At 38.5% G+C, this 12,860-nt stretch overlaps 2 protein-coding genes across 2 annotated transcripts in view; both read left to right on the forward strand.

The window, feature by feature from the left end:
• FBXO3 (F-box protein 3) overlaps positions 1-8,468 on the forward strand; it is a 203,876-nt gene extending 195,408 nt beyond the window's left edge. The window contains exons 10-12 of the mRNA XM_050758782.1: positions 479-594; positions 2,077-2,267; positions 7,325-8,468. Coding sequence (XP_050614739.1) covers positions 479-594; positions 2,077-2,267; positions 7,325-7,501 — 484 coding nt within the window. The 3' untranslated portion in view covers positions 7,502-8,468. The remainder of the gene's footprint in view (positions 1-478; positions 595-2,076; positions 2,268-7,324) is intronic.
• Positions 1-12,860, forward strand: part of CSTF3 (cleavage stimulation factor subunit 3) — a 710,177-nt gene that overhangs the window by 55,379 nt on the left and 641,938 nt on the right. The window lies entirely within an intron of this gene.

The following is a 12,860-nucleotide window of genomic DNA, read 5'->3' on the forward strand; positions in this document are numbered from 1 at the left end:
GTCTCAAACAAAAAAAGTGTAATCCCAGTAACTGGTGCCGTTTTGCCTTAAACTTTCTAGAAACTAATGGAAAAAAGGGAAATGGGTTGTATAGCCTTATGCAGTTAAAGAGAGTTTCAGTTCTCCAGAAGTTTTTCATGGCACTATCTTCTAGAAAGCATTTGCCAAATTGATCTTTATTTGAACAGCAAAAGATTGTTGTTACCATTATGTTGCATATTTTGTGTTGCCCTTTCTATTGTTGATCCACACTGACAGTCAAATGCGTAAGTTGAGTAAAAGCATTTTTGTAGAGGGATCCAGCTAATGAAGCCAGTATCTTTGAGAACTTAGAAAAATAGATGGCTAACATGGACTTTGGGTTGGGTTTCTTAATTTTTTGGAAATTTTTCTTCATAGTGTTAGCCTGAATAGTGTATCTCTTAAACCAAAGAAACAAGCCAGATTTTTGTCTCTACCACCCCATTCCCTTCTCTAGGATTGAAATGTCAAAGGATGCACTTCCTGAGAAGGCCTGTCAGTTGGACAGTCGCTATTGGAGAATAACAAATGCTAAGGGTGACGTGGAAGAAGTTCAAGGACCTGGAGTAGTTGGTATGGAACCCAAGATTTAGGTTTATACATTAATTCCTTAGAAGAAGTCTTAGACTTTGCATCATAAATATAACATAAAAGGTCATTATCCTATTAATTTAATCCCTTAAGCATTAACTTTTCTAAAATAATAGCAAACTCAATTATTCAGGGATTGATTTCCGTTTCTGTGGATCACCTGGGGTTCTTTGCTTTTCCTTCATTTTTTTTTTAACTGGTTCATTATTCATTATATTTTGTGGGTTAGAACACATAGGGCAGAAAGGGGAAATAAATTTTGTATTGGTCATGTTTTTTTGAAGTTTGGGGGGAAATGTTAAAATTAATGGCATGAATTTTTATTGTTTGTGGATTTCAGTCACTTTAGTTGTAGTTACCATTGTCATTTGGCTTTCTTAAAGATTATGATTATCTGAAGTCTCTGAGCCCTCAGATTCTTCAGGTTTGAATATGTGCTCCAGGAAAATAACATATTTATGCTATGTACTTCTGTTATCAGTCCTAAGCATATGCAGAATCCAGTTTAAGGTTTTCTAAATTCATTGCTATGAATAGATCTACCTGTTTACTTAACAAATTTTTTTTCCTGGGCTTGAGTCCAGGAATATTTTCTGGATCTAGTGCTAAGAGAGAGGCTTTATTAAACCACAGTTCTTTTTCTGCCATTTGGTCCAGTGGTGTAAGGACTCTCCCTTGTGAGTGGCATTTTGTCTGATCTGAATGCTTAGGATGCATCTTCACAGTTTTAGGTTTCTGTTTCTTGCTACTTTAAAAATATTTAGATTACCCTTATCTCTGTTTGAACTGGTGTCTGTAATGCTTTTTATTACTCATATTTTAAAGGTTGTGTCTTCAATGCCTCAAAGCTTTTTGAAAAAGAAACATGCCTGTTCTGTTCTGTTTTGTTTGTTTGTTTGTTTGTTTTCACTAGATACTTCCCACCTTCTACATTGTAGGGAATTTGAGGAATACATTAAAAAAATGTTGAGAGGGCTAGGCGCAGTGGCTCCTACCTGATATCCCAGAACTTTGGGAGGCCAAGGTGGGCGAATCACCTGAGGTCGGGAGTTTCAGACCAGTCTGACCAACGTGGCAAAACCCTGCCTCTACTAAAAATACAAAGATTAGCCGGGCATGGTGGCAGGCACTTGTAATCCCAGCTACTTGGGAGGCTGAGGCAGGAGAATCGCTTGAACCTGGGAGGTGGAGGTTGTAGTGAGCTGAGATCATGCCACTGCACTCCAGCCTGGGCAACAGAGCAAGACTCTATCTCAAAAAAAAAAAAAAAAAAAAGTGAAGAGGAATAAAATACCTACTCATTGTCCTATCACTGTTAACATTTTGTTACATTTTCTTTTGGAATTTTTTTTCTAACTGTGCATTTACTATTATGTAGTTTACATAATGCCATGGAGACCCTACCTTATTTATTGTAATAAATGAATTTTATACTTTGGTTTATTGTTACTGTTTTCCCTGCAGGTGAATTTCCAATCATCAGCCCAGGTCGGGTATATGAATACACAAGCTGTACCACATTCTCTACAACATCAGGATATATGGAAGGATATTATACCTTCCACTTTCTTTACTTTAAAGACAAGATCTTTAATGTTGCCATTCCCCGATTCCATATGGCATGTCCAACATTCAGGGTGTCTATAGCCCGATTGGTAAGTTAAATTTTCCTCTAGTGCTGATTTACGTGACTTTGTAGGGTTAACACTGCAGATAAGGCAGGCAAGTAGTTAAGTTTATAAATTGCATTCCAGAGAACCGTAGAGATTTTGAGGAAATATCTTGGGGGTCATGTGAATTTATTGAGAGAAATGGACAAGTAAATGAGGCTCCATAGTCTCTAACCAGAGAATTTCTGCTATCTGTTTTAAAGATTCAACAACTTTTTCACTGTTCAGTGGCCTAAATGTTTTAGATTAGGAGAAATACCACATTAGACCAGTTAGAATCAGCTTTAAGACTGGGAAAACAACTTCTTACAGTGTTTTTGCTCAAACTTCCAATTTAATGTCAAATAAACAAATATTCCAGAAAGATCATTATAAAGAAAATTTAATGTGTAGATGTATACTTTTGGCAGTCTCTCTGGGATCATTTCTTAAGTCAACTAGGTATATTATTAAAATCTTGTTTTTAGGGTTACCTTATGACAAGTGTAACAGTAACCCCAATCTTAGAGACTATAACATGATTAAAGAAAATTATGAAGCTCCAGTTATACAATGGGGATAAAATATGAATTATATACCCAGAGTGCAATTGAGTTGTAGGTGTTGAGTCTTTGGAAAATACCCTCTAACTTCTGGAATGACCCTGATGGATGGGTATAAATTTGGGAAGATGGACATGATATTAATCTGACCCAGAGCTGACACATTTTCAACTCCAGTTTGGAAAGAGAAGGCTGATAATGAGACTTTGGGCCATTACCTGTGTGGCATATCTAGTGAAAAGAATCTACAGTGTGCGTTTGGAAGTGAAGATTTAGCTTTCTTCCCAGTGGAGGAATGCCAGAAACTGTATTTCCAGTACTGGGAATTTGCTACTTAGGATAACAGAATTCCTTTTTTGACTGGCCCAGTATCTGTATGAGTTTGGAATAATATTATCCTTACATGTTTGATATGATTCATCAGTGAAGTTATCAGGGGCTAGAGTTCTGTTTGTGGAAAAATTTTGAAATTTGAATTTAATTTCTTTAATATTCATATTTTCTATTTCTTCTTGTTTCAGTTTTGGTAATTTGTGCCTTTCAAGGAATTTGTCCATTCCATCTAAATGTTGAATTTATTGGTATAAAGTTATTGACAGTATTCCCTTGATATCCTTTTAATGGCTACAAAAGCCATAATCACATGTCCTCTTTTGTTCTTAATATTGTTAATTTATATCTTTTGTTCATTGCTTTAGCTAGGGGTTTATAATTTTTATTGATCATTTAAAGGAGCAACTTTTGGTTTTACTAATTTTCTCTATTTGCTTATTTTCTATTGCATTATTTTTGCAGTTATCTTTATTTCTTTCCTTCTACTTTGAGTTTAATTTGCTTTTCTTCTAGCTTTTTTAAGGTAGAAGTTTATATTAGTAATTTTAGACCTTTTTTCTCTCCAAGCACTGTTTTAGCTGCATTTCACAAGTTGTGATGTGTTTTCATGAACGTGTAGTTCAAAATAGTGTTAGATTTCCCTTGTAATTTAATTTTGATCTATGACTTTTCTAGAAATGTGTTAATTTTCAAACATTTGGGGAGTTTTCAGTTATCTTTTGACTATTGATTTTTTAAATTTATTGTGGTTAGAGAATTTGCTCTGTATTTTCAATCCTAAATGTTTTATGGCCCAAAATTATGGTTTATCTTGGTAAATGATCCTTGTATATTTGAAAATAATGTACATTCTGCTATTTTGGGTAATATTATTCTACAAATGATAGGTCAAATTGGTTGACAGTGTTTTTCAAGTCTTCTGTATACTTGTTGATTTTTTTTTTTTTTTTTTTTGGTCTTTGTCCTATCAACAAGTGAGAGATGATTGTTGAAATCTCCAAATATAATTATAGTTTTTTGTTTCTCTTTTTAGGCCTATCAGGTTTGCTTCATGTATTTTGAAGCTGTATAATTATATGCAAATATGCTAAGGATTATGATGTATTTTTAATGACGTAATTCTTTCATCATTATGAAATCTCCATCTTTATTGCTGATAATATTCCTTGTCCTAAAGTTTAAAGAGCATTGAGGTTTGTTTTGGTAGGCAGTTGAGTTACTATTGGGTCAACTTGATCCTTTGGCATCTTGTTTGTTTTTAATGTTTGTTAGGGTGGGTTTAAAGTAGTCTTTATTTAAGGACAGCGGTTGTCAACTTTCAGTCTCATGACCCCCTGAAACTCTAAAAACTTACTGAGGACTCCGAAGAATTCTTGCTTATGTTGATTGTATTAACACTTACCATATCAGAAATTAAAACTGAGAAAGTTTTACAAGATTTACTTATTAGTTCCTTTTTAAATGACAATAATAAACCCATTTCATGTTCAGCTCTCCCTTAACTATGTTCTTTCTTACTAGTTTTCGTTTCCTTCTAACCACAAATAAACATATAAAATCTTGACCTACCTTGTGGAAAATGTTTTCTCTCAAGGATGAGAAATAAAATGAGAATTCTGGACTTACTTCTTACCGACATTAAAAAAGCCATGGGGGTTGTATTTGTTGACCTTTCCTGTTTGAATATTAGTTTCCTGATATGGAGAATTGTTCTGCTTTTTCATCCTCTACCAGTCTGATTAATTCGTAGGCTTAACACTTCCTTTTTCTTTCTCCTTGGAATGCCTCTTGGAAATATGCATTAGTTGGTCTTATGTCTTTTCTTGGTCTAGGTGGTATGCGTGTTTGGCTTGTTGGGGGCACTTTTAGAGGCTCCGGCTGCACATTTCCACTCTCTGTGTGTTCCTTTCTGCATCTGCTGTGTGTGTGTGTACACTTCTTTTCTGAGCAATCTCTCTCCTTAGCCACATTGAGTTCTTTAACAGTTTTTCTGTTTTCTTCTCATTAAGATAATTAATAATCATACTACTCAGATAACATGTTTTAGAACTTCCCAAGCCTTTCCCTTTCCCACCTTTTGGACCTCCTAACTGAATTTCAAAGTCTTCATTCCTTAGATTAAACAAATAAATCCAAAGATAAAAAGAATGTAATGTCTTATAAGTCATATCAGTGTATATTTTCTCTGTTATTGTTAGTGTTATAATAAATCCTAAGTGACACATTTCCTTTCTCCTACATTAATTCATTTGCTTGTACAACAGCTATTTATTGAGTACTGTGATAAACAATATAATCAAATTCCCTGCCTTGAAATTTACATTCCAATTCAAAGAAACAAACTGTAACAATAAACACTGTGTCCTTAAGTAGTAATAAGTGCTATGGAGAAACAGCAGAGTAAAAGAGATAAAGAATGTATTGTTAGGTTGTTCTAATATAAAGATGGGTCAGGAGAGACCTCAGTGACATTTAAGCTGAAACGTGAAAGGAGCAGAGGGAATTAGGTGGATATGTGGGAGACAAGTGTTTGAAGCAAAGGAGCAGCACATGTGGAGGTTCTGAAACAATAATGTGCTTGGTGTGCTTGACCCAAGGAGGCCAGTGTAGCTGGAGTGCAGTGAACTACAGGGAGAGGGGCTAGAGATGAGATCAGAGGGATAATGGGGTGCTGGATCACGCAACACCATAAAAGCCTTGGTGGAAGGACTGTGGCTGACATCATGCTCCAGGTTGCCCCATACTTTCCAGAGTACCCAGTAGGTCCTTACTGTTCAGAATTCTGTTCAATGTAGCAACTCCTCCCATTGTGTCTCAAATGTGTGAGAGAGAACATTGACAGCAGAGTAAGTCATGGCTTGAGTAGAGACATTGCATGGGCAGAATTGACATTTCCAAGAGATATTCAGATGCACGTTCAACATCACTACTGTCCTAATCTGAGAGCCTCCATCAAGGTAATTTAAAAATAGAGGCTGTCATTTCCCTCCAGTGTGGGTTGATCTTAGGTATGTACTTAAAATGAATTGGCAAAGTGACACTGTGATTTCTGAGTTAGAAAAAGGTAATATTCCTTCAGCCTAGAGTTCTCTCTCTCTCTCCTGGGACATGTGTCTTTGACACCCTGAGCCACCATGGAAGACGTCCAGCTACCATGAAGCCATCATGCAGAAGAGACCATGTAGAGACATCACATAGCGATAGAGGGAGGCACCCAGGAGCCCCAGCTGTTTCAGATTCCAGATATTTGGATCATCACGCGTGGGTACCAGAGATGTGAATGAAGATGCTCGTGAAATGACTGCAGTTCCACCTACCATCTGACTGCAACGTCACGGGAGACCCCAACCCAGAACCACTCCACTGAATACCTCCCAAATACTAACCCACATGAACCATGAGAGATAATAATGACTGTTGTTGTTTCAAGCCACTAAAAAAATAAAAGTATTTTTTTAAAAAGTAGAGGCTACTGATGGTTGAATTGAAATGATGTGTCTTTATAGTAGGAGCTCAATAAAAATCTTAAGAGTTCTTGTTGGCAGTGCATAAAAGTTACCAGTAGAGGTCATACTTGATTAATATTTTCATATCCTCTTTTCTGTAAGTATATAGATTAATAATTATTATTCAGTGTATGAATATAAGTTCAGTAAAACTGTATCTTGGATTGTTACAAGTGGTCTGTTTGCTACCTTCTATGAATTACCAACTACTGTATAAAAAATAAGTACTGGCTTAGTGAAATATTCATCCATTAAAACCATACTGAGCCGGGCTGCGTCGCATGCACCTGTAGTCCCAGCTACTCGGGAGACTGAGGTGGGAGAATTGCTTGAGCCCAGGAGTTCGAGGCTAGCCTAGGCAACATAGCAAGAACTTGTCTCTAAGAAAATTTTAAAATAAACAATTGTTTAAAAAAGAAGATCTTCCATTAAACAACAACAACAAAAACCACACTGAGCATTATTTAACACAAGATACAAAATCCACTCCAGAATGTTGCATCAACATGTGTGTTGTGAGAATGCACTGTTCAAGTCTATGGAAATTCACATTTGGCATGTCTGGTTGTTTGAATTCTAGATAAATGAGAATTTACATGAAATAACTGTTAAAAAAACTGATAGATGCTCTTCTTATCAAAAGATTGTTTTCTCTTTAAAGGAAATGGGTCCTGATGAATATGAAGAGATGGAAGAAGAGGAGGAGGAGGAAGAGGAGGAAGACGAGGATGATGATTCAGCAGATATGGATGAATCAGATGAAGATGATGAAGAGGAGAGACGGAGGAGAGTCTTTGATGTTCCCATTCGCAGACGCCGTTGCTCACGCCTTTTTTAGCAAGCCTTCTGCTGATGGAAGCACTAGGATGATTCTAGGCTGTTAAATACATTTCTCAATAATGTAAATAACTAAATTGTTCTCTGCATATAGCAGGAAAACTAGCATGAAATATTGTTTCAGGCCCTGGGTTCTATGTGACACTACATTAGGAATTGGATTGTTTGGGTTTGCTTTGTGTGTTTGAGGTAGAGGAGGAAATGGGAATCTTTTTTTTCTCTTCCAGGAGTCAATGGAAGAATAGTTCTCTAGCTAAGGAACAGACATACCTTTGTTTTCAAATATTTTATACTTACAAAAATCTAGAAATGGAGAGGGAATTGTTTTGAATAAGGATTTAAAATACCTGCACAAGGATAGAGAGAAACTATGTGACTGATTCTGTGAAAAGACTTGCAGTTGTGAGTTATTTAGAAATGATCAAAATTTGTAATTAGGCTAATCCATTTAGTGATTCCTAATATTTTGTACTCACAGAGAACTAATTGACTAAACAACTTGAACGCTAGTGGTTTGTCCTTAGACAATCTGTCTTTGAATTTAAAGTCTTTATCGCTAAGACCTTGACTTTAAATTTTTCATCACTACGACCTTGAATTTAATTTCAGGTCTTCAACATGATGACCTTGAATTTAATTTAAAGTCTTCAACACTATGCGCTTTATCACATTATTCACAGATGCATTTTTGAAATGTAGTATGTAAAAGTATGTAATGTGCTGTTTGTTAACAAAAGATTGTTCACAACATCTCATGTAGTTTAAATTTGTAAATACTGCTGCTGTTTTGGTTCTCCTTTATACATTTGACTGTCTTTGTGATAAGTGACATGAATTTTATGTTAGGATTAAGTATGTTTTCCTGAAACTTGGATTTTTTTTTTTTTGTAATTATATAATTGAGAGTTTAGAATGAAATACTTCAAGTGGTAAAAAACTCACATTTTAAAAACAAATTTTGGTTCCAACTCTGTATTTTGTATAATTGCCTGTTTTCCATAAACTAGTATTAGTCAGCCTTTGCTTTTAAGGTAGAAGATGGGATGGATTCTTGGTGACCTGCTGCAAATGTAGCAGGCCCGCTCAAAGTCATCTCCTAGCTTTGACTGTACCCTCTTGTGTGCTCCACCGTCCATTTTCCCCAATAACAGTTATTTTGTAGAGAAAACTATAAGAAAAGGAAGTGGCATTCAAGGCTAAGCAGCCGCCATTAGGGACCATGAAGACAAACTTACCCTTTCATATTCACACATGTCACAATGTTCTGAAATAGACTGTCATTTTTCCTGTTTACTTTTCATTTAGTAGAATATAATCAGGCTATCAAATCCTATTATGGCTATGTTTTTTAAATTTTTTTTTTTTTATTTTTTGAGATGGAGTCTCGCTCTCTCACCCAGGCTGGAGTGCAGTGGCGCCATCTCGGCTCACTGCAAGCTCCGCCTCGAGGGTTCACGCCATTCTCCTGCCACAGCCTCCCGAGTAGCTGGGATTACAGGTGCCTGCCACGAGGACCGGCCAATTTTTTTGTATTTTTAGTAGAGACAGGGTTCACCATGTTAGCCAGGATGGTCTTGATCTCCTGACCTCGTGATCTGCCTGCCTCAGCCTCCCAAAGTACTGGGATTACAGGCGTGAGCCACCACACCTGGCAGCTATCCTTTTTTGAAAATAAGTCAATTGTCTTTGTTTAGTTTGTTATAACAAAATAGATTGAGTAATTTACAAACAATAGAGATTTATTGCTCACAGTTCTGGAGGGTTGGAAGTTCAAGGCATCAGCAAATTTGGTGTCTGGTAAGTACCCTCCCTCTGCTTCAAAGATGGTACCTTCTTGCCGTGTCTTTATGTAGTGGAAAGGGCAAACAAACTTCCTCAGGCCTCTTTTGTAAGGGCACTAATCCCCTTCATGAGGGCAGAGCCTAAAGGCCCTACTTCTTAATATTATTGCTTTAGGGATTGGATTTCAACAATTTGGGGGAACACAAACATTCAGACCATAGTGTCAAACCACTTAATTTTTTCAAAACCAAACTTTTCCAATAAAGCAGTAATCAAAAACTAGTAAACCTTGGCAATTAAAGCTGGCCCTGGAATCCCCTGCCAGTTTTTCTTTCTCTTCTGGATGACCTCTCTATTTCCAGAGTACTTACGATGCCCCAAATCTCCCTTCCAACCCTGTGTAACCCTTGCTCTTCAGAATGCTTTGATTTGCTTTATCTTCTCGTCAGAATTCACATTCTCTTATTTGTTGAATGAGTGACCTTTAGTTCATACTAAGGTGTAGTTTTTTGTTTGTTTTTTTCCAGACAGTCTCTCTCTGTCTCCCAGACTGGAGTGCAGTGGCATGATCTTGGCTGACTCCAACCTCCGCCTCCCAAGTTCAAGTGATTCTCATGCCTCGGCCTCCAGGGTAGCTGGGATCACAGGTGTGCACCACCATGCCCTTTTTTGCAATTTTTAGTAGAGCCAGGGTTTTGCTGTGTTGACCAGGCTGGTCTCAAACTCCTGTCTTCAAGTGATCCTCCTGCCTCAGGCTCCCAAAGCGTTGGGATTACAGGCATGAGCCACTGCCCCGGCCTAACATGAAGTTTGCTGGTAACAAGCTTCTGTATTTTCTGCCATTGGCAAGAATACTTATTCGCACATAACAGGAATTTAACAGTTGGCATTAACATTGCCCAAACCAGACTCTACTTTTGGTGGAGAAAAGGCCATTTCTGACTCTGAGGCCCCTTGAAAACACAACCGATTTTTTTTTTACTAATTTCTCTGAGGCTTGATGTATCACTAGAATAAGACAAATACCTAAATTAACGTAGCTTAAATAGTTTGGGGGTGGTTATTCTTGCGAATAGTCAGAGGTAGCTAGTTCAAGGCTGACATGATGACACAGTGGTGTTATCAACAGTTCAGATTGGCTCCATCTTTCTGTCCTGCCATCCTTAGCACAAGACTTTTCCTCTCAAAGAAGATCATGGTTGCATACTGGCTGCTGCAGTCATATTGTATTCACAAAAGGATGATGATAACAAGGTAAAACGAAGTAGAAAATGAAAAGTGAGACATGAGGCTGGAGAGGTAAACTAGTCAGGTCTCTAGCAGCTGTGTGGAAGGCAAGCAGGGAAGGCACAGGGGATGCAGGAATAAACATGGGCAACATGGGGGCCTGGTATAAAGGAATTGTAATGGCTCAAGTAACACAAACTACAGATCTGAATTAGCACAGTAGCAATGTGAAGAGGGAATGAAAGTGAGATACTGAAATGGTAAAATAGGCAGGAATGGCTGAGTAGATGTGAGGAAGTGGAAGAGGTCAATGTTGATTCCTAGGTTTCTGTTTCATTTATGAAAAAAATGCAGGAAAAGCAGTCAATCTTTAAAGATGAATTCAGATTTGTGCACATTACACACAAGATGTCTGTGGAACATGTAAGTGGAGACGTCCAGCAGTCAGCTGGATATGAATATTAAGATAGGAGGAGTGGTCAGGGATGGAGATTGAGACTTTTGAATCATCTGTAAACACATACATCCTGAGGTAAAAGGGTAGGTACACTATTAGGTACACTATAGTCTCCCAGGGAGCACACATAGCCATGGTTCTCAGTCTAATCCTGGGACACCAAATTATTAGTGGGTAAAGGAAAAGAATCTCAAGACCAAATGGTCAAGAAACTGGGAACTAAACCAAGAGAGAGTGGCATATCAGAAGCCAAGCGTGTCAAGGAAGGAATAGCTAATAGGATGTGTGTAAGGTAATGCACACAAAAGAGCTTTGGAAATCATCTTAGGAAATATACAGTATTAGCTGTTTTAAGGAGACATGCTTTAAATATCAAAGCAAGTCATCCTGATTTTAAAAACTCTCACTTGTATAGAGGAATACCAGGATTTGAGCACCACCAAATGGAACTCATTCCCTGACATCCCAAAGCCATCAGAATGATAGTAGAAGACACATGTCAAGACAGTTACCATATGATTTGCCCTAAAAGAGATTCAGTAATCTATGATTTCCCCTGCTTAAATTTTATCTCACGCCTTCTTCCCTGACCAGTTCAACAGGAGCAGCCCTTAGATGCAATATCGTCTCACTCTTACCCTCAAAGTGTGTCTCATGCTTTCCAACAGGGGCCATCCTCTTGGAGGAAGACTTGTACTTTTGGCCTGTAGCCCCACCCTCCCTCCTATGGCGTTCTTACAGCCAGTTCTTCAGTGAGTGGGACACTTTCCAAATATAATAGCAAATGGAAACTTCTAATTACATCCTGCACATATTAATGTTCCAAATGGTGGTTCCGGTTCTGGTGAGTGCTTATAATTTTTTGTTACCTCAGCATCCATTTTCAAATATGTTTAACTTTTAGTAACAGAAGCAGGTCTCAATCACCACTGACAGTTTCCAATACTATACCCCACGCAAATGTCTCCAGCTGGTGGCCAGACATAAACATGAAGTGACGTGATATTAAGGCACTGCTGCGGCTTCAAACTCGGGTTCAAGTTCCTTCAGCCTCTGCCTTTTCACCTGCTTGCTTTAAATCCACCAGTTAGAGCTCTCCAGGGGAAACTTATCCGGATAAAGTTGCTGACCCAAAGGTGGGTAGGTGGGTCCCTCCCTCCCCTCTCCCTGTGCTCCCTGATCTCTCTCTCTCTCTGTGTGTGTGTGTGTGTGTGTGTGTGTGTGTGTGTGTGTGTGTGTGTCCTGTAGGCATGCTGTGTACCACCCAGGGTCCCTAAGTACTAAAAACTCTTAAACTTTCACACCGCTGTGTCATTGAAACCATGCCTACAATCCAGTCCCTGAGGGCGAGGCCACCCTGAAGGGACAGACTCATGCAGGCGGATCCCCTGCTCTTGCTCTTCTGTCCCTGTCGCTGGTGGTTGCTGGGGAACAGTAGCTACCAGCTAAGTTGATAGAGACACTCGAAGAGTGTTCATTCAAAACACTGGTCCCTGAGCAGCCCAGTAAGCTTTTAAACGCATAACATTTTGTTTGGGTTTCAAACAAGTCACAAGACACGGATGCGGCTGTGGCTGATGGCTATTTGGATGCTGCCCAAGCCTGGCAGCAGGAAGCAGCTTCAGACTGCAGCAGGGCCGCATAGCCCGACAGCCAGGCCTTGGGGCACCCAGGGCACCAGCAAGACGCACAGAAACGTTTAGAAAAACATTTTAATACACTTAAAAAAAAAAACATAAAAGGGAAAATCAGAAGTCTTTGGAAGTTTCCTACTGTTTTTATGTCCCATTGCAAATCCGAGGAGGACGCTGCAAACTTTCAGGTCCCTGGCGTTTTGAAGGTGCTCATTGGGTCCTGGCCACCCGGAGTGCTCAGAACCTGGGCTGGGAGGCTG

The sequence above is a fragment of the Macaca thibetana genome, chromosome 14 (genome assembly GCF_024542745.1).
Source record: "Macaca thibetana thibetana isolate TM-01 chromosome 14, ASM2454274v1, whole genome shotgun sequence".
Classification (NCBI taxonomy): domain Eukaryota; kingdom Metazoa; phylum Chordata; class Mammalia; order Primates; family Cercopithecidae; genus Macaca; species Macaca thibetana.